The sequence below is a fragment of the Vicugna pacos genome, chromosome 20 (genome assembly GCF_048564905.1).
Source record: "Vicugna pacos chromosome 20, VicPac4, whole genome shotgun sequence".
NCBI classification, from domain to species: Eukaryota; Metazoa; Chordata; class Mammalia; order Artiodactyla; family Camelidae; genus Vicugna; species Vicugna pacos.
In genome coordinates, this window is record NC_133006.1 from 20,635,245 (window position 1) to 20,654,684 (window position 19,440).

Sequence of the window (19,440 nt, forward strand, 5' to 3'; positions counted from 1 at the left end):
TTATACCATGAATCCAACCCTTCTATCTTGAGAAATGGACCCTTGAGAGAAACCAGGGTGTTTTGATTCTGATTGCGTGAAAGTGCATCTGCTTATCTGGTGTCTCCTCCCTCTCTGGCTCCTTGGATTTCAGTCAGTAGGATTTTTAGTTACTGAGAATCTTGATGACCTGCACTTACCAATCGGTAATATTGTGCCTTTTGTACAGTCGCTTGCCTTTGTGTGGCCTCGGTAGTAATCCAGCGGCATATTTACCTCTGCCCTCACACTTGAGCCATAATCGTATTTCTCAAGTGACATTTTAGCCATGCCACTACCCACTTGAAAATTCTTGCAAAATGCTCTACACCTCCAACCCTTTAGAGCCTTCACTGAGGCAGCCTTTACTTAATACCTTCTTTTATTCTGTTATATTCCACTAGTGTATTCCCACCTCAGTGTGTTTTATTTGCATTTACTGTGTATTTGTAGTTCACTCCTAAATGAACCTATTTCTCTCTTTTTATACAGAACTTTTTAAATGAGGTGGTGCATAGAGAAGGGTATCTCCTCCCTGTCCAAATAATATTTAGTTATTTTTATTCCAGCATTCCAAAATTGCAGTAGTTCTAAACTCATATAAAGAGAGTGATTTTTATGACCCATGTATGTTTGCAGATTTAAGCTCCTTGAAGAGAAGTTCTGCATACATTGTGAGCAGATTATTGTATGAATCAGTTCATTATATTTTAACCTAGCTGACAAACCAGTTGTGGGAGCAGATGGCCCAAATTTAATGAAAGAGAAACAGGAATTATCCTTATATTTATTAATGCAAATTGTTCTTTGTAAGTTTAAACTATTTGTTGTATGATTAGTGGTTAACCCCACACACACCCCTCCCAACTATGCAACTTACCATCTGTGTGCACTTGACTCTCCTAAGCCTCAGTTTCCCTTTCTGTAAAATGGAGATAATGGTGTCTACCTCCTAAAGTTGTGGAGGCCTAAGTGAGATAATGCAGGTAAAGAACTTAGCAAAGTGCCTGGCACATCCTAACCCTCAGTGTACTAGCTATTATTGCTGTTGTGATGACTGTTTTTCTCTTCCATTTTACCTTGAGACCGTAAGAAAAAGGAAACTCTGTTTTAACATACGGCAGATTTTTCAGATCTTTTGAGGCATAAAAGTAGTTGACAAGTTTTCATGAATTTCTAGGTATAAAAGGTTTTTTTCATACGTTTTATGGAAATAACTTAGCATAGTTAGAAAGGCTTCTGCTTAATATGTTGAGGAGTTATATAAAGTCTGCAACCTGAGACCGTCCACACATGCACTGCGTGAGGTTATCCATGCATGTAGAGCATCCCTGCCCACAGGTGCGTTGTGAGCCTGTGCAGTGAATTTGCTTGACTTACTCAGATTCCCACTTACAGAGACATTACATCTGCGTGTTGCTGTTGCAAATATATGTTGTTATTCTCAATGTCATCTGTATTTCATTCTCTAAAAGATTTCCGGGGCATGTACCTCCTCTTGATTCTGATAGGTACTTTTGCAGGATGTTTTCACAATAAATTCAAAACATACTTCCAGAGAACCCATTTTCTCGCTTCTCATTGGGAAGTGTCCTTATATTATTTTAAATACTTTGACTTAATATTTTTTGTTTTGGGTAAAGTATGGCTCATTTTAACTTTTTTCTTCCTTTTCTTATCTTCTGTCTTGCACCAATGCCAAACAAAAACACAGGCTGTCAAGAGCCATAGAGTCTAATTATGAGGCAATGTGGTCAAAAAATAACAATTTTCTTGGGGGCAGAGTCCAGATTTAAATCCCAGCTCTACCACTGCCTCTTAATGTGACTCTCAGGAAGCACTTCTTTCTGAGCCTCAGTTTCTTCATCTGTAAAAAGGGAGCAGTTGGTAAGAACTTAGGATACAAGTGCTTCTCATATGCACGTAAAGGCTTAATGGTCGTTAATAAGTCATTATTTGTATCTCTACTCTTTGCAGGCAGCTCTTAATTTAAAAACATTAATTCTGGATTGCTTCTGTTACTGTAGCCCAGCTTGTCTTTTAGTTAAGTCCTGGAATTCCATTTGTGGTGTGCTGTCTTTCAGTCAGATCAATTTGTGTGTCCTGGGTCCTTCCTTGCCCAGCCTGATCTAGCATAAGTCAGACAACTTTCCTTGTAATAGGAAGTCAGGTTAGATGCTTCCCAAACAGTTCGAGGTGAGCTTACACCTCCCCAGGATTATGTGCTCCACATACATCTCACAGAATTTCTTCATTTGAACCCAGGAGAGATTGTAGAAATAAATCCTTTAGTCTTCTTTAATCCCATCAATGATAACCAGGACAATTAGGTGCCTCCTTTGACCCAGATCCACCAAATTCCTTGCCCCCAGCCATGAGCCCCCTGTCTGTAAGCCGCTCTAGGGCAGCTTTTCCCATCCTCGGCACTACTGACATTTTGGTCCAGATGGGCTAGATAGTTCTTGGTTGTGGGGGCTGTCCTGTGCATTGTAGGCTGTTTGGTAGTGTCCCTGGCCTTTACCCACTAGATTTCAGTAGCACCCTCCTAGTTATGACAGACTCCAAATCTCTAGACATCCCCAGATATCCCTGATGGAAAGGGGGAATTAAAGTCACCCGCTGAGAGCTAGTGGACTAAGGCAAGTGCCAGATCATCTGTTGGGTTGGTACCTGTCAGCACAGGGCTCCAAATTTAACATGCTGTCAGTAAACACATGCTCAGTAAGGACTCACCTGCCTACCTGATTCCCAGCAGTTGAGGAATGTTCTTTATTTACCAGATGGCAGAAACAAAATAGGAGATATATTGGTCTAAGAGCCCAAAGTAGAAAACTAGTCACCACTTCCTACAACTGGCCACTGGTAATTATGTCCTCTTGTATTTCTTTGCTGAAGATACCCTTTGCCCTGCTATTAAAACCACCCCACCCCGTTCCTACCAGCTCTCACTGTATCTTTACGCCTCTCTCTGGCTCCAGCTTCCATGTTCTTGTGTAACAATGGAGGTAAGTGAGTAAGCATTTTCTTCCTGAAAAATTCAGGCAAGGGGTAAAGAAGAGGTGCAAGTGGCAAGAGATGAATGTTCCACTCTAGGCCTTTTGCCCTGGAGAAAACTGAAGGTATGAAGTATTCATATCAACCTGGTTTTGGTACCTTTTCAGCTCATAGCCTGAAAGTTTGGGTTTACTAAGTTTTTTGCAATACTATTCTATAAGTCAAAGAGTAGTGTGGCTTAAAACACACAGGAGCAGGATATGTTCCAGTGAATATTTTCCTAATATTTTGTGCATTGTTCTGCATCTGGAAAACCACTAACCCAGACAGGCGGAGGCTCCACCAGAATTTCCATTCCAGTGGACGTGTGCTCTCTCGAATACCTTGGATTTGTTAAAAATCTTAAATGGTTCGAAAAAACAGATTTACGTATATATTCCCAGTTATTTTATTCAGTCAGTTTTGGCTAAAAGGTGTAGTGTTTTAGTTTTACAGCCAGAGAGCTGTGAGAACACAATGCAGTATTTCTCTTGATGAAGTGTTAGAGCTTACTGGGACTCTTCTTTTTGATTATATATTTGTTATATCATTGCTGTTTTCTAGTGTGCTTTCTAACAGTCTTGAAGACATACTGTGAGAGTGTATTTCCTTTCTGAGGTGTGAACCTTTCTCTCAGTTTATCTGACTGGAAGTGGTGCTTTTGGAAAGGAAGAGCACTTCTCACTTTAAAAACATACCTCTACCAAACAGCACTGTAACAATTACAGTGGTTGTCTTCTGTCTTTCTGATAAAGCATCAGGAAGAGTCCTAATAAATAATGGCTTTTCTATAAAAAGAACTAGATATAAAATCAAGCAGAGAAAGGCAGTGACATTTAAAATCACATTAAGCAAACAGGTGTTACATTACGTATCAATGTGAAGAAGAAAACTCAATCAAGCTTGGTTTCTTAAAACGTCATCGCAGTGTTGTCTGGCACCCTCTCTTCTGATCAACGTCTGCTTTGTCTTCAGGGTCTCGGATGTGTGTAGTTTGCAAATGATAGCTCTGTGCTAATGTGATGCCTCAAGATACCCAAGGAGGTGCGTGGAAATACACCAATTCTTTAAAGTTTTATTTTTTTACTCTCCATTTCAGATATGGTTTTGGAGAGGCAGGGAAGCCTAAATTTGGCATTGAACCTAATGCTGAACTTATATATGAAGTTACACTTAAGAGCTTCGAAAAGGTGAGAAAATACCAACTTCTCTGAAATCATGGCAGATTTCTTTTCCATCCATTTCCTATAAGTTGGCATCTGATAGTACCAGGTGGTGTACATAGATGGTATTTGTGTGTGTGTGTGTGTGTTGTGTGTTACGCTTTTCATGACCAAGTGTCTCCTGTTGAGGTCGCTACCGCTGGAGTACAGGACAGCTGATACAGCACAGCTGATACACACCCAGGGAGCTCAGTGTTCTTGTTTTGTTCCTATGTGTCAGCCTTTTTTTTTTTTTTTAAACTTTTTGGGTAGAATCCAAGACTTGTTCCCTTATTTGTTCTTAGACTTGTTCTTTTTGTACTTTTTTCCTGGGTTGAAGACAAAAAGGTTCACGTTCTGCCAAGCAGCTCCTTGGGGGAGTGGGGTGCAGTTTCCAGGGCTGAACGGATCGTACCCTTCACGGGAGTCGTGAAGAGGCCTTCACTGGGGCTGCAAGTTATTATCCAAAATGCAGGGCTCTGTAGGCCACCAGGCTCTGTGACAAGGGACACAAGGAATAAACCTGTTAACCTGAGGCCTTCTCTTTTCATACCTGCCCAAGTAGAAAAAAGAACATTTGCCTCGGGGTCCAGAAGTGGCACACCTCTTTGAGCACAGTTCCATCTCAGACCCATTCGGGGGCTCCCAGCAGCGGCTGCACTGGGCAGGCACAGAGCACATGCCTGTTCAGGTCTGCTGTCATGTCCAGCCCCTCCTCCCCCAGGGGCCTCGAGAGCTGCGTTTAGTGTATCTTTTTTATCCCCACAGTGCCAGCTTCACGTTCTGTACTTTAAGCTTTGGACTGGAAACGTGACTATTTCTTTTATTAGACTCAGAGAGGAAATCACGGTCCTGTAGGCCTCTCACTTTGGGCTAAGAAGGTCAAGGGAGGACTGCTTTGTGATCGTCCCCTAATGGTCATGTTCCTAATAATAACATGTTCCTCAAAACAAACATGCATTTGTCACGACCATCGCTTGTTGTCGGGTAATGTCATCTGAAGGCTCGCTAGCTCAGCACTGATCCTCCAAAGCTGCCTTCATAGCACAAAGTGGTTTTTATTTTTAAAGAGAGAAAATAACCCTTAGCATATGGTCATTTAGACCTCTGGCTTTCCTATTTCCATTTTAATAAAGTAACCCCTCACCACAGCCCAACAGACCTTGCACACTCAGAAGCCTTCTCACTGGGACCCACAGTGCACCTGCGCCTAGTCACGGCCCCCATGGGCAGCACTGCTTGGTGTATTTGAAGCTTTGTGAAGGTGTGTGTTGTTGTTGGAGGCAACATGATTTAGTTCTCTGCCTTGTAATAATAGATTTACACTCCATAGAGCCTAAACACAATATAAAAAATGCAGAGGGCCCTTACTAAGTAGATTTTTAAATAATAGAGCTAAATTGTTAGGAATCAACATAGTATTGTCCAAAAGACTATAACTCATTATCTTCTTTTAAGGCGGGGAGCACTGGTATGACGCCAGGAATATACCACTAATTATCCTTTGAGTAGAGAATTTTACAGTTACACAGTTAAGCTTCCTAATTCTTCTGCAGTAAATAGCACAGACACAGCCATTGTCACCTTCCCTAAAGGACCCCACAGTGTTGTATTGACTGATCCAGACACTCATATTGAAAGTGCAGGTGTCCCTGATGGATGTCTGTAATGGTGGGGAGAAATGATACACATAATACAAATTAGCAGACTATCGTGAAATCATTTGTTTGTCTTTGCATCACCTTCACCCTCCCAGTTATGTTTTGCTTGAGCTTCCCCAAGTATACATCTGCAGGTTGTTGCAGCTTGGAGGTTTTACTATATATGGTTGTTTTACAGTGGAGAAACAGCTGCCTGTTCTGGAATTTTTTAATTGTGTATGAATATACAACTGTGACTTGACTGTAAGAGTATTCCCATTTTAGAGTTGAAAAACAGGCTTGAGAGAAACAGCTTGCCTAAATTATAATAGCAGCTTAGTGGAGAAGTCTGCAGGAGGGAAATAAGGGACCCTGGCTCTCCCTGTGTGGCCTCACCTCATAATTCTGGAGATTCCCTGTAACAGTGCTCAACAGTTCTTGTTCCTCAGTGTTTGTGCCCACTCCTCCCTGCTGAGCAGCACGGGTCAAGCACACTGTCATCATGGAAAGTGAGTTCTAGCCTGGTGCCCTGGCAAGGGCAGACAGTGTTAAAAGCCAGGGGCTTCTGAAGTATGGGTTGCCTTTAGGAGGAGAGATTGTTTGTTCTTATGGGCATCAGCTGGTGCATTTTCCATCTCTGTTCATCTAACCATTGTCACAAATTTATACAACAGGCCAAAGAATCCTGGGAAATGGATACCAAAGAAAAATTGGAACAGGCTGCCATTGTCAAAGAGAAGGGAACAGTGTACTTCAAGGTGTGTGAGTCTTTGTACAGTCCTTTCCATCTCAAAGAATTTAGTCAAGTATCAGTGAATTGTGCTGATATACCTTGTTCTGAATTCTATGAATACCATTGTGGATAAGCATTAGCCTGAATTTTTACAGGTCTGTCATTTTTAGTATAAGAAATGGTGAGACAGAATGAATTAATGTGACAAAAAGAATACAAATGCCTCTTTTACACATTCTGCTCTAGATTGTAACCCTCACCAAGGCAGACCAGGTCTGCTCGCCCACCCACCACTGTGTCACTCAAGGCCTAGAGCAGCTCGCTTGGTACATGGTGGGCACTCAGCATGTGTTTGTGGAACAAAACAAAGAATGAATAGAATAATTGTTAGCAAGTAATAGTACTCAAAGGGGTAAGTTTCACATCATTTTCTTTTCCACTGTCTTGGGGATAAAAAGAGAGATCACGCACAGACTTTAAAAGGAACTGACAGGAGGAGTGTGTAAATTTCTTCTAATGGCCAAGATGATCCCTCCCACACTTGATTTTGTGAGGAATCCTCAGAAATTCCTGAACGATACTTGTCATTTCTTGATTATTGCAAACCCTTTCTTACAATCTAGGAATTTATCTCCTCACTTAGATTTTAAACCCTCAAATAAAGAAAAAAAGAGAACAAAACTTTGATTCTAATCAGAACGCTCCAGCCATTGCTTCCCCAACCCCAAATATGTAACTTTTCTCTATCGAGCAGAAAGGGCTTAGCGCAGAAGAGTGTGAGACAAAGAATGGGAGTTTTGTCAAGGTTTCTTTTTTTAACTTGCGACTGCAATCCATGAACAAGAGAAAAATTAGATGATGTTTTTAATAGTCTAAAGCGGATGCATCAGTGTACGTCAGCACGTCTTTATGGAGAAGCTTCTATAAGACCCGTCCTTGGGGTAACATGCTTGTCTAGAGGGAGAGGAGGCAGTGTTAACCCACAGAAAACAGCGAGAGAATTACATAAGACTGTCACCAACACAGAATTACACAGCCAGAGGGCCACATGTATGGTCATTGTTTTCTAAACTGAGAGGAGCCCCATTATTGGGTCATGAAATCAATTTAGTGGAAGTGTATTGCATTATGTAGTAAGGATAAATTTTGTTTCATAAAACTTGTTCCGTTGTGTGTGAGTGGGTAGTGGATCATGATTGAAAACATTTCTTATTCTGGGTGTAGATAATATATAATTATTTATAAATGTTTACTATATGTACTAAAATAACATATAGGTCACCAGAAAGCACTGGGATATGGTGGAATGAGCTCTGTATTGGGACAACTGGGCTTTGTGGCTCCAAATGATTTAAAGTCATTTAAGGTCCAAAGAAGTTATTTTTTCATGTGAAAAGTGAGGGAATTATATTAGATGATCCCCAAGTTTTCTTTCCAGCCCTAAACTTCTATGCATTTCTAAGTTCTTAAGAACAAGTTTGATTTTTCTTAATTTCTAATTGAGGTACTGGCTACTACTTTAACTATTCAGATAAGATCCAAAGACTCAAATACATAATACACTAAGAATAAAAAATTTTTCTGTACTTAAGACCATAGGTCTTAAACTGTGTTTCCTACCTACTTGCGAGTCCATAAAAGTCTTCAGGTGTATTTTTTATATTCCCCAAAACTTCTAAATAGAATATTAACATGGGGGGAGGTGAGGCTTTTGGCATTTGACTAGAATTATATCAACTCAGTGTAATAAACAGCTTAGCTATTCAGAAGCTCTAATTGGTTGCTGCTGATGACTCAGAACTTTGGGGAACAGTATTGATAATGAATGCTGCAGAGCCACGTGTCATATAGCTGTACCCACAATATATACAGAGAGATGGCCAGAATTTGATCAGCAGCAGAAAGCAGTGCTCAAGTATCTACACAATTACTTGACTGTGCTGCTTCTTAGCATCACACTAGATGCAATAGTGATTTGTGTATTTCATAATATTATGAACCCTCTTAAAATTACTGATCTTTGGATAAAATCTGGATCAGCAGTCACACATATGGAACATATTTTTAACATGCAATTTGGTAGACAAAAATCTTTCAAAACAGTAGTCTATTGGGGGAAAATTAATGAAAGGTTCAAAACCGCTGACCTAAGACTTTTCTCCCAGAATGTCTCTGAACATTTTGTACTACTCAAAACATCCCTGGAGGCACCTTCATAATTATAGGTAAAAGATCCCAGCAGTGATCCTAGTTTTAGCCATAAGACTTTAAAAATGGGTGGTAAGTAAGTTCCTGCACACCTTCCCTTTACAAATTTCAGGGCAAGTTTCAATCTGCCACACTGCCTTTCAGGGCCTCATCCTTCCAGGGTGTTTGACTTGGCACGTGCGTTGTGCATATGCACAGGGGCCAGATGTGTAGGGGAGAGCAGAGATGGTGTGAAGTGTAGGTTTGTATTTCATCCCATTCGTACGATGAAATGGAGCTCTATTTTCATTGACCTGTTGCTTTGGTTTACCTCTAAATGGGTAAATCTCTACCCTTAGTAGGGTAGAATTGTAATAAGCTTTTCACTGGGAATGATTTTGGTGTTCAGACTGTAAACTATCAATCAACCTCCGAACACTAAAGAGAAGAAAGGTAGGAGAGGACTCTCTTCATTTGGCTCTGAAAATAATTATTTAGCACATTTAACACCGTGATGTTATGCCAGGCATTGTGCAAGTCAGTTAAATAGACATGATTTTTGCCCTCATAACTGACAGCATGTGCAGGACAACAGCGTTACCTACTTTTCTGACTCGGAGGCAGAGGTAAGGCAGCTGCGGACACTGCAGTGATACAGGGTTCTTGCGCCCTCTTGTGCTCCTTGGCAGAAAAAAAGCATTTCTAAAGCAAGCTAGTTAAGGATCATCCTTCAACCATGGAACCCTTTGCAGACAAATCAGGCTTTGATATATTTTGACCACCCTTGCTGAACCAAGAAACCAGTGTTATTGATTAGAAACAAGTCATCTTTGACTCTAGGTTTTTAGGTTAAAAAAAAAAAAACTCAAAACCTGCCTCTCTTTCTCTTTCTTCATTGTTTTAGAACAAGATTTCTCAACCTCAGCACAGTTGATATTTGGGGCTGTGTAGATCTGTTCTGGCGGGAAGCTGTCCTGTGCATTACAGGACGTCTAGCAGCGTCCCTGGCCCCTGCCCACTAGGTGCATGCCCTCCACTTGTGACAACTGAAGCACATCTCTAAACATGGCCAAGTGTCCCCTGGGGCAAAAGCACCCTAGTGTACTACAAAGACCTTTAGATGTACTACAAAGACCTTTGCTCATTAGAAGTTGAGATAGAAGTCAAATTATATATGCTATATATGAAATTGCTTTTAAGAAATTAAAGTGCTTGATGCGTGTGAAGGAACATTTATGTATATTATGAAGTCTATTCTGGTTTGTTGTTGTTTTGAGAAACCATAGCCTTCTACTATTCTGAAAGTCAGAACCAACTGAAGTGGTAGGAGCTGGGTTTTTCTCCTCCCTGGCTCTTTTCTTTTCTTTCCCTAGGACAGTATACTTGATAAAGATGGAGGAGGAGGAGAGAAGGGAAGAAGCAGCTAGACAAACAGGGAAGGTGCCTGTCCTTCTCACCTAGCCTAAATGAAATGACACTTTTCATTTCCACCCATATCTCCATTTTGCTCCCAATGACTGAAAAACTTTTGATTCCACAGTTATATTCCTTTGACCTTACTATTTTACTCAGCAGATCTTCATTAAGGGCCTCCTTGTGCTAAACCCTCGATATTCCAAAAGGGATAGGATATGCTTCCGGTCCTCAATGAGCTCACACTCCAGCGGGAGAAAAGATGGTGACAGAAAATGCCAACCCTGGCGCTGGTGAGGACCCTATTCTTGAGTGATGGGCCTAAGGCTGCGGCAAAACCCAAGTGTAGACAGCCCTGACTTACAATGATTCAACTTACAATCTTTCCACTTTTCAGTGATGCAAAAGCTCTCCACATTCAGTAGAAACCATGCTTGGAATTGGGGGTTTTTGAGTTTCCCCAGCTAGCGATAACACAGTACGACCCCCTCCCGCAGTTCCCATCAGCCCCACGGTCAGAAGGGCAAACCACTGGTATAGCCATTCTGCTTCTGTCAGGATAGTATTCAATAAACTATGTGGGACATTAAACACTTTGTTATCAAATAGGCTTCATGTTAGATGATTTTGCCCAACTGTAGGCTAAGGTAAGTGTTCTGAGCACCTTTAAAGTAGGCCTGGCTGTTCAGTAGATCAAGTGTATCAGGTGCATTTTTGACTTGCTGTGGGTTTATTGGGAGGTGACCCCTTGTAACTTGAGGAAGATCTGTACATTCTGACCCAGGCCCTCTACCTGGAACTGGTCTAGCCCGTCCTAATCACCAAAAATCAGTGTTGGGGCTTCCTTTCTCCAGGTGGAACACATTTTTATGCCAACCACTTAAAGTCCTGTAAAACTGGAACATTCTCATAGACCTGCTCTGTGATCTTCCTCTTACTCACTGGGTGAGGCCTGCAGTGTGCGTGGGGAGACTGAGAAGTGTACGCACTTTGACTGGTAAATCCTAGTGACATGATCTTAACCCTGTTTGTCGGTCAGACATTCGGTTTAATGCCCATGAGGTGTGGCTGCAATTCTATGATCTGGCGGGATGTGTCATGTTTTGAAGCTTATAGTCACCTCCTGTAGAAGAGATCCCTCCCCTGTACTCCGTCTTACCTGCTCTTACTCCTTTCATTCATCCTAAAATGGCAATAAACATTGTCTCAGCCCTGGTATTTCCTGTGTAGCCCATATATATAATTCATGTCAATTAATTATACAGTTGTTAGAATTCTAATCAGGTAAGAGCAAAAATACAACTAAGAGAAAGGTTTTTCTCGTGTAGTTAGCTGTGACACTTACATGATTCATGTTTTAGTTATTTATGTTACACTGCTGCTCTTCAACTCTGTCTTCCCATGGTCTATAGATGAGAGGTCAGCAGACCACAGTCTGTTTTTGTAGACAGTAAGGTTCTACTGGGACGCAGCCACACCCATTTATTTATATATTGTCTGGAGCTGCTTCTGTACCACCAAGGACAGAGTTGCAACAGAGACTGGCCTGCAAAGCCTGAAATATTTACTATCTGCACCTTCATAGAAGGTTGCCAGCCCTTAGATAACTTAAGATTTGCTGGACTGGGGACTGGCACTTAATCAGAATATAGTTACCTATCGTGCCGAGCTAATGGTCAGGAGAAGAGGGAAAAGTAAACTAGTGACACAGTCTACAACTACTCACCAGCCTTTTGAAAGTGATAAATATTAGCACCGAAGACTAACCCAGAAGCCTTGATACCCACCTGCTGAGAGAAATGCCCCCTGGATAGGGTGAGATGGTGGACGCTGGAGACCAGCGTTACAGTGCCTGGTCCTAAACCAGCTCCGGGGTCGTGGGGACTTGGGAAACGTGCCTGGATAGCCACCTCCTGGAAACAGGAAGAAATGATCAAATGGCTTGGTTAGAATGGGGGGGTTCCTTTTGCAGATTTGGCTTTGGGGGGGGGCTGAGCTTGCACTACTTTTGTACCCCTCCCACTCCAACCCCCAGAGCCTGTCCAGCAAGTAATCACTAGCTTTTCTCTCAGGGAGGCAAGTACATGCAGGCGGTGATTCAGTATGGGAAGATAGTGTCCTGGTTAGAGATGGAATATGGCTTATCGGAGAAGGAATCTAAAGCCTCTGAATCGTTTCTGCTCGCTGCCTTCCTGAACCTGGCCATGTGCTACCTGAAGCTCAGAGAGTACACCAAAGCCGTCGAGTGCTGTGACAAGGTGAAGTATCTGCCTGTGAGATGACTTAAGCTCCTCCAGATCTTTTTCTCCTTCCTCATACTTAGTCTTCCTCTGCTGCCTTTCATCCAGGGGCTGGGTTTTCCACATTGCTTAGTTTTGTTTGTTTGGGGTTATTTGTTTCTCAGGATGAATTGAGAAGTGCAGAAGCATTTTTTATTATAGTCATAATTTCCTGATGCTTAGACTATTTATAAAAATACATTATGAACAAAGATTTAGATAAAATTAAGCAGGTTTTGTCCATGACCTTAAGTCTGTGACATTTGGTATCAGATTAGACATAGAACTCTTCAGATTCAATTTAATAAGAACAGACTGTGACTGCTCCTACAGGAATATGCAAGTCATTTTTCTCAAGTAGTTTTTTTTTTTTTTTCCTTTTTGAAATGGGGGAGGTAGTTAGGTTTTTTTTTTACTTATTTAATGGAGGTACTGGGGATTGAACCCAGGACCTTGGCAAGTCACTTTTTATCGTATTTATTCACTCAGAAAACACATAATTTGAAAGAGCCACAGAGCACCAGCAGCCCTCTCCCTTATTACATGTGCACTGTTAACGCTGTTACGGAGCACCTAAGTACCAGAGGCCAGTGACAGTAGTGATGTATGACTGTGTTATTTTATTTACTAGCTAATGCTGTTATGTCAGAGACTTGGACTGAGTGAACAGTGTATGTTTTCTTATGGATAAAAGCTAATAATTGGATATATCTTAAAGACAGACAAAGGGATAAGAAAAAAAACCAATTATTTCATACATTCTTTGTAAGATTTTTTTTTTGGAGGGGGTAAGTAATTAGATTTATTTTAACAAAAGTACTGGAGATTGAACCCAGGACCTTGTGCATGCTAACACGCACTCTAACACTGAGCTATTCCCTCCCCGCTGTAAGATTATTTTTGAGTTTTAAGACTTCAAGTTTTGTGGATCAGTGTTCCCTATCATGTTATGCTAAATTTTGCCTGAGAAGACAGTGTTATTATTAATTACATTTTAACTTTGTTCTTGTTCAAATTTGACATTACAGAAACATGCAAGAAAGTGAGCCTATTTATAAAATTCCCATTGACCCTCTCCCAAGACTGCAGTCATTCGTTTCCTATATATTCCTTTTGGGGAGGGAGGGTATAGCTCAAGCAGCATAGTGCATGCTTAGCATGCACAAGGTCCTGGGTTCAATCCCCAGTACCTCCTCCAAATATAAATAAATAAACCCAATTACCTCCCCCTCATAAAAAAAAGAAAAAAAATCATTAAAAAAATATTCCTTTTGTTTTTTCCATATAAGAGTAACATGTATGAATTTTTTTAATGAGAATGTATAGATTTATAAAATAAGGACATCTTTCCCCATATTACCATTTCATTTTTTTTAAAGTCAATATAGTATCCATTGTATGGATCTATCGTAGTTTATTTAACCAATCCCTTTTGGTAGATTTCCAGGTTTTGATATTACAGATTATATATATAGTGTCTCTTTGAATATGTGTGGGATTGTTTCTATAGGATAGATTCCTAGAAGTGTAAATATTGGGTCAAAGATGTTATTTTAATATATTTACATTTTAATACTTTATACATTATTGAATATTGTCATTGGTTTTCATTCTCAATATTGTTAGCAACAAAAAATTCTTATTTTTATTTCTTGGTTACTAATGAAGTTGCACATCTTTTCATTACTTATTAGCCATTTGTATTTCATCTTTGAATTGCCTGTTCATATCCTTCAACCAAATTATTGTGTTCTATTGATTGAGGTAGTCTGCACATTAACTTTTTGTCTGACAGTAGGTACTCTGTTCTCACTTGTCTTTGATGATGGTAGCTTTTTCTGAAAAGAAAGTTTTAATATTTACCTAATAAAATCTATTTCTTTCTAGATAGAAAGGTCTTCCTCACCCTGACAGTATAAAAAATAACCCTGTTCGATACTTACAAAACCTACTCCATCAAGGTTTGCGTAAAAAAAAAAAACCCTATTACAATTTTATGGGAGTTTTTTTGACATGTAAATATAGTTGGTCTAGAATTTATTTTTGCGTTTATGACATAAGGTAAGAATTCAACTAATTTTCTACATGGATAGTCACTGCCTCAGCCCCATTTATTCCAAAGTTAATACTTTCTCTATATGATTTACATTACCATCTTTGTGATTATTAAATCTTTTTGCACACATACACATGAATCTATTTCTGAATGCTGTTTTGTTCCACGGACCCATTTGTCCATGGACTACTAACCAAACTTTTAATTTCAGTAGTTTAATAGTATATCTTTTTCTCCAGAAATTTCTCAGCCATTCTTAGGCATTTACTTCTTTCATTGAACTTTAAAATGAACTTCTCAGAAGCCCCCCCCCCCCGCTTCCCAAGTCCCCTTGGGATCTTTACTTTCTGTATTTAATGAATTTTCTATAATTTGTAAATTTTGATCAGTAGTATATAATTACCTTGAGCCCAATCTTTTCAATATGCCTTTTCCAATTCCCTTGGCCAGAGACCTTTTTCTCTTCAGATGCCCACAGGGTACATGCATCCTTTCTAAAACATAGTCTGTCTGTCCCTAGGCCCTTGGACTGGACAGTGCCAATGAGAAGGGCTTGTACAGGAGGGGCGAAGCCCAGCTGCTCATGAACGAGTTTGAGTCAGCCAAGGGCGACTTTGAGAAAGTGTTGGAAGTAAACCCCCAAAATAAGGCCGCAAGACTGCAGATCTCCATGTGCCAGAAAAAAGCCAAGGAGCACAATGAGCGGGACCGCAGGATCTATGCCAACATGTTCAAGAAGTTTGCAGAGCAAGATGCAAAGGTATGTCACAGCCCCCCGCCTTCAGGGGGACCAAGACCTGACCTTGTGCCTTTGACTTTTGTTCTGAGAGGGTGAAGCACAGGACACAGGTGCAGGTAGACAACTCGCAAGCCCCAAGGATAGGGGAAGTGATTTCGGATCTGATTGAGGCTGGTTTGGATCCAGGAGTAGAGTAAGGCTGTTCCACCATACTCTTCTCACCACAGGCACATAGTTGTGAGGCCCTGACATGTCCATGCAAGAGATGAGGGAAGTCAGTTCCCTAGAAATGTCCTAAAACTTTTATTATTTTTTTAAAAAATCAAGTACATCAGGGTTTTTTCCCTCCAGATAATACCTGCTTTTGAGACTTCAGATTTCCCAGGAAATGACTGATGGGGAAGCCCAGCTATTTTGCCTTTACTTTGAGGTTTGGGAGCCAACTTGGCAAACGTGATGGGAGAAGTCCGCCTCCCTACATCAACGCTATATTCTGGTCTCTCACTCCCCCTCCACTCAGAACCCCTGGTGACATTTAACAGCTGTCCCTGTGGCAAGCTAGTCATTTTAACCCAAGAACAGCGAAAGCTCCCTCTCAGCTATTGGCAGCAGAGCCGTGACTTACCCAGCCGGGCCACCTGAATAAAGCCCTGTAACGCCCTCTTATTTCAGACCTGACAGTCTAGAGGAGCCAAGAAGTAATTGGACATTTTCTTTTTTCTCTAACCCTCTTGATTTATTTCTTCCTCAGGAAGAGGCCAGTAAAGCAATGGGCAAGAAGAATTCAGAAGGGGTCACCAATGAAAAAGAAACAGAAAGTCAATCAATGGAAGAAGAGAAAGCTGAGGGACACGTATGACACCACGCCAGGGAGGGAAGAGTCCTTGTGAACTCGGCCCCTCCTCCATGGGCATGCCCCCAACTCAGGACTAAACAGTGTTTAATGTAAAGTTTGTTATAGTCTATGTGATTCTGGAAGCAAACGGCAAAACCAGTAGCTTCCCAAAAACCACCACCCTGCTGCTGCCCAGAGCTCTCCTTGAGGGGGTGGCATGGGACCACTCCAGGTGGAACAAAGCGGCGGCTGTTGGTGTGGAGAGATTGAGCCAACAGCCTAGTCCAGCTCATTTCAGTTATGTCAACTTGCAATATCCAGTTCAGGGTCCCTTGAGATAATTCTAACAATTGGGGGCTGTCTGTCAGGTTTTCCATTTGATTGAACTTTAATACACTGCAGAAACCTACCAATAAATGCTTAATGAGTTTCTCCTTTCCTACAATTGGGCAGGGGAGAGGAGGGGGAGGTTTTGGTTTTCAGTGACTCAAGTGCTCCAAATGCAAGCTGTTGCATTTCTAACCAACAGAACCCACAGTAGAGGGGCCAGGTATCCCCTCAGGTCCACATCAGCGTCACAAACTTGAAAGCCAGAACCTCAGAGGCCACTCACTTGCTGACTTAGCTGCCTCCCAAACGCCCCCTTGTTAAGCAGCCTCCCTGTGAGCGTGGGCTCCTGCCCAGGCTGTCCCCAGAGGGGGCATTCTGTCATTCCTAAAACACGCTTCAGTGATGATAGTGAGCAGAGAGGGTTTCTGGATTAGCTTTCCCTGTTCTGGATGAAGTTCTGAGATGCTGAAATGTGAAGAGAACAATCAGAATTGTGCTTTTTCCCTTCCAGGAAGTTATGTTGAGTCCAGTTTGCCTGCTCACATTGCTACAGCTCAGTTTCTTCCTTCTGTTCTGATCCCCAAATTAAGAATTTGAGACTTGTTCTTGTCATACCTTTGACCTGGAGTGAATTTATTTACATATCTGTCTAGGATCCATGCAGCTTTTTTTGTTGTCTTTTTTAAATTGCTGTGTCATAAACATATGTATACTGATGTATGAAAGTTTATTTACACTCCTCTATCATGCAAAAAATTGACTTTTTACTACTAAGTAACTTAATTTTTAAAAACAAATCTGAGGTTGAAAAAGAACTCATTGCCTTTAAGGATTATCTTGCAAGTCCGACATGCGGTAGCTTGCTTTCCCTGTGCTGATAGCTGCTCTGTTCTGGTGTGAGTTGTGAAAGAGAGGTAAGAACAGCTTCCCCATGCAGGTACATCTAGCCTAAAATCTCCAGTACTTAGGCATTGAACTAGGGCAGATCTTAAATATGTACGTGTAGCTGAATTTTAATCCTTACGGGTAAGCAAGATTAAGCCTGGCTTTCTAGTCCCACAGCCTAAGAAGTAAGAAACACTCACGGGAATGCATCTGGCAACCCGAGAAAACATTTGCTTCAACCTGGAACATCTCACTTTCTTAAATCCTAAAGAACACTGGCAGTTATATTTTAGGTTAGTTTTTATTTTTATGGTGGTTTTAACAACATTTTCATCATTAGGTTAGGACCATGTTAAAAACCTAAAAATATAGTCATTTCCTTTTATATCAGTTTCTGTCTCCATGGAACAAATAGAATTGTGAGTTTCTCCTTTAACTAAAATCCTTTTAATTTCTCATTTACATGTTTCTCTTTTCTCATAAGATACTTCTTTAAAAAGCGCCCAATCTCACCTAGGGAATATGAAAAGCAAAAGCTGATTTTGCTTATTTGCTTAACTGTGTAGTATTTGTAGCTCTGTTGACTAGAGCATGACTCCAACAAGGCCAAGATTGAAATTAGATCCAAAAGGCCAGTTAGCTCTTTGCAGGTAACAAAAAATTCTAAAACTTAGATTATCTTAGCCCATCGTCTCCCAAGTGTGTGTTACGGGTCATGGGAATAGGCAGGAAAAAATGTGGGGAGGAGGGGCAGAAAGGGTGGGCAAGTGGTTCTGAGCAAAAGATTATGAAGTGTCCATCACCACTCAAGAAAAAGAAACTTCACACACATTCTTGTATCAAATTCAGTCATTTTCAACAGTTTGTCTAGAAATCAACAGATGTCTTTGAACCAGCTCTCAGATTGCATTTGGAGTGGTGAGGCAGCATATAATGAATTAAAAACATAAATTGCTTTTTAAAAAAAATTATCCAGATGCACTTTTTTTGGTGTTCTTAAATAAATTCAGAAAAACAAATGATTTCCCATTGTACTTGGTTTTGTTTAAATAGTCTTCAAGAAAGGTTGTTTTGGTTGGAAAACTATGGTGGGAGCCGAGCTGAAGAAATGAGACATCGAAAATTGTCATGAGACAGAACTGTTCAGCTCCTGGCTCTGATGCACAACCTGAAGTCAACACTGGGCTAAACGCAGTGGAATCATGCATCTTTGTTCAAATGAACCAAAAAAAGTCAGGGAAACTAGGATTTTGTTTTTTCATTAATCAGTGGACCCTTCACCATTTTAACTGACTGTAAGGTAGGTTCATTTTGGGAAATCTATTTAATTCTGCTCTTTAATAAATATGTTAAGTGGAAGTAAGCATATGTCAGGTGATGTTCTGTGTTAAACATGTATTTCCCCTTATGTAGCATATAGGAGATGATACTACATACACTGAATCCTGTGCAGAAGAAAGGGGGTGTGGGGCTGGGCTGGGGGCACACCTGTCTCCAGTTGTACCACTGAGGTCTACAGACAGGTCAATGCAGGCTCCAGGCATCTTTTATTCCTTCTGAATTCCTTGCTTCATCTCTGGATTTTAATTATACTCTCCTTTTGCTGCTAAATTATTTGGTAATGGAATAATTCCCTTTATTTGCATGTTTTTTCTAAATGAATAGTGATTAACTAGGGATCTTGAAGTTGAACAGAATTTCCCGGCTATAAATCTGTGGTTTTTAGCATGGTGCATTAGAATGTATCCAGGAAACTGTCACCAACACTGGTGACAAAGTGCATTGAATTTGAGCTGGTTTCATCAAAATCCCAAGCTCAGAATTCCCCAGCCTAGCTGTACGTCATTTCCATCAACTGGCTACTTACGTGTTTCAATAGCAATGACTGACAAGAGTGTACATAAAAGGACCCCTCGGTGCTTCCTTTCAGATTTTTCTGTCCTATGTGTCTGACATTTCTTTGGGAGGTAGGGGAAAGCTATAGAGAAGGCACAATAATTTTGACCGTGCTATTTGTATAATTCATCTCAATATACAGTTACAAATAATCTACATGTGTGACCTTAACAATACATTGCAAAAAAGGGACA

General features: G+C 40.8%; 1 protein-coding gene across 6 annotated transcripts in view; it reads left to right on the plus strand.

Annotated features, from left to right (window-relative positions):
- FKBP5 (FKBP prolyl isomerase 5) overlaps nt 1-18,372 on the plus strand; it is a 105,883-nt gene extending 87,511 nt beyond the window's left edge. For all 6 annotated transcript variants that reach the window (XM_072945155.1, XM_072945154.1, XM_072945152.1 and 3 more), the window contains 5 exons: nt 4,151-4,241; nt 6,568-6,651; nt 12,299-12,484; nt 15,082-15,321; nt 16,052-18,372. In XM_072945155.1, coding sequence (XP_072801256.1) covers nt 4,151-4,241; nt 6,568-6,651; nt 12,299-12,484; nt 15,082-15,321; nt 16,052-16,159 — 709 coding nt within the window. In that variant the 3' untranslated portion in view covers nt 16,160-18,372. The remainder of the gene's footprint in view (nt 1-4,150; nt 4,242-6,567; nt 6,652-12,298; nt 12,485-15,081; nt 15,322-16,051) is intronic.
- The last annotated feature ends 1,068 nt before the right edge of the window (nt 18,373-19,440 follow it).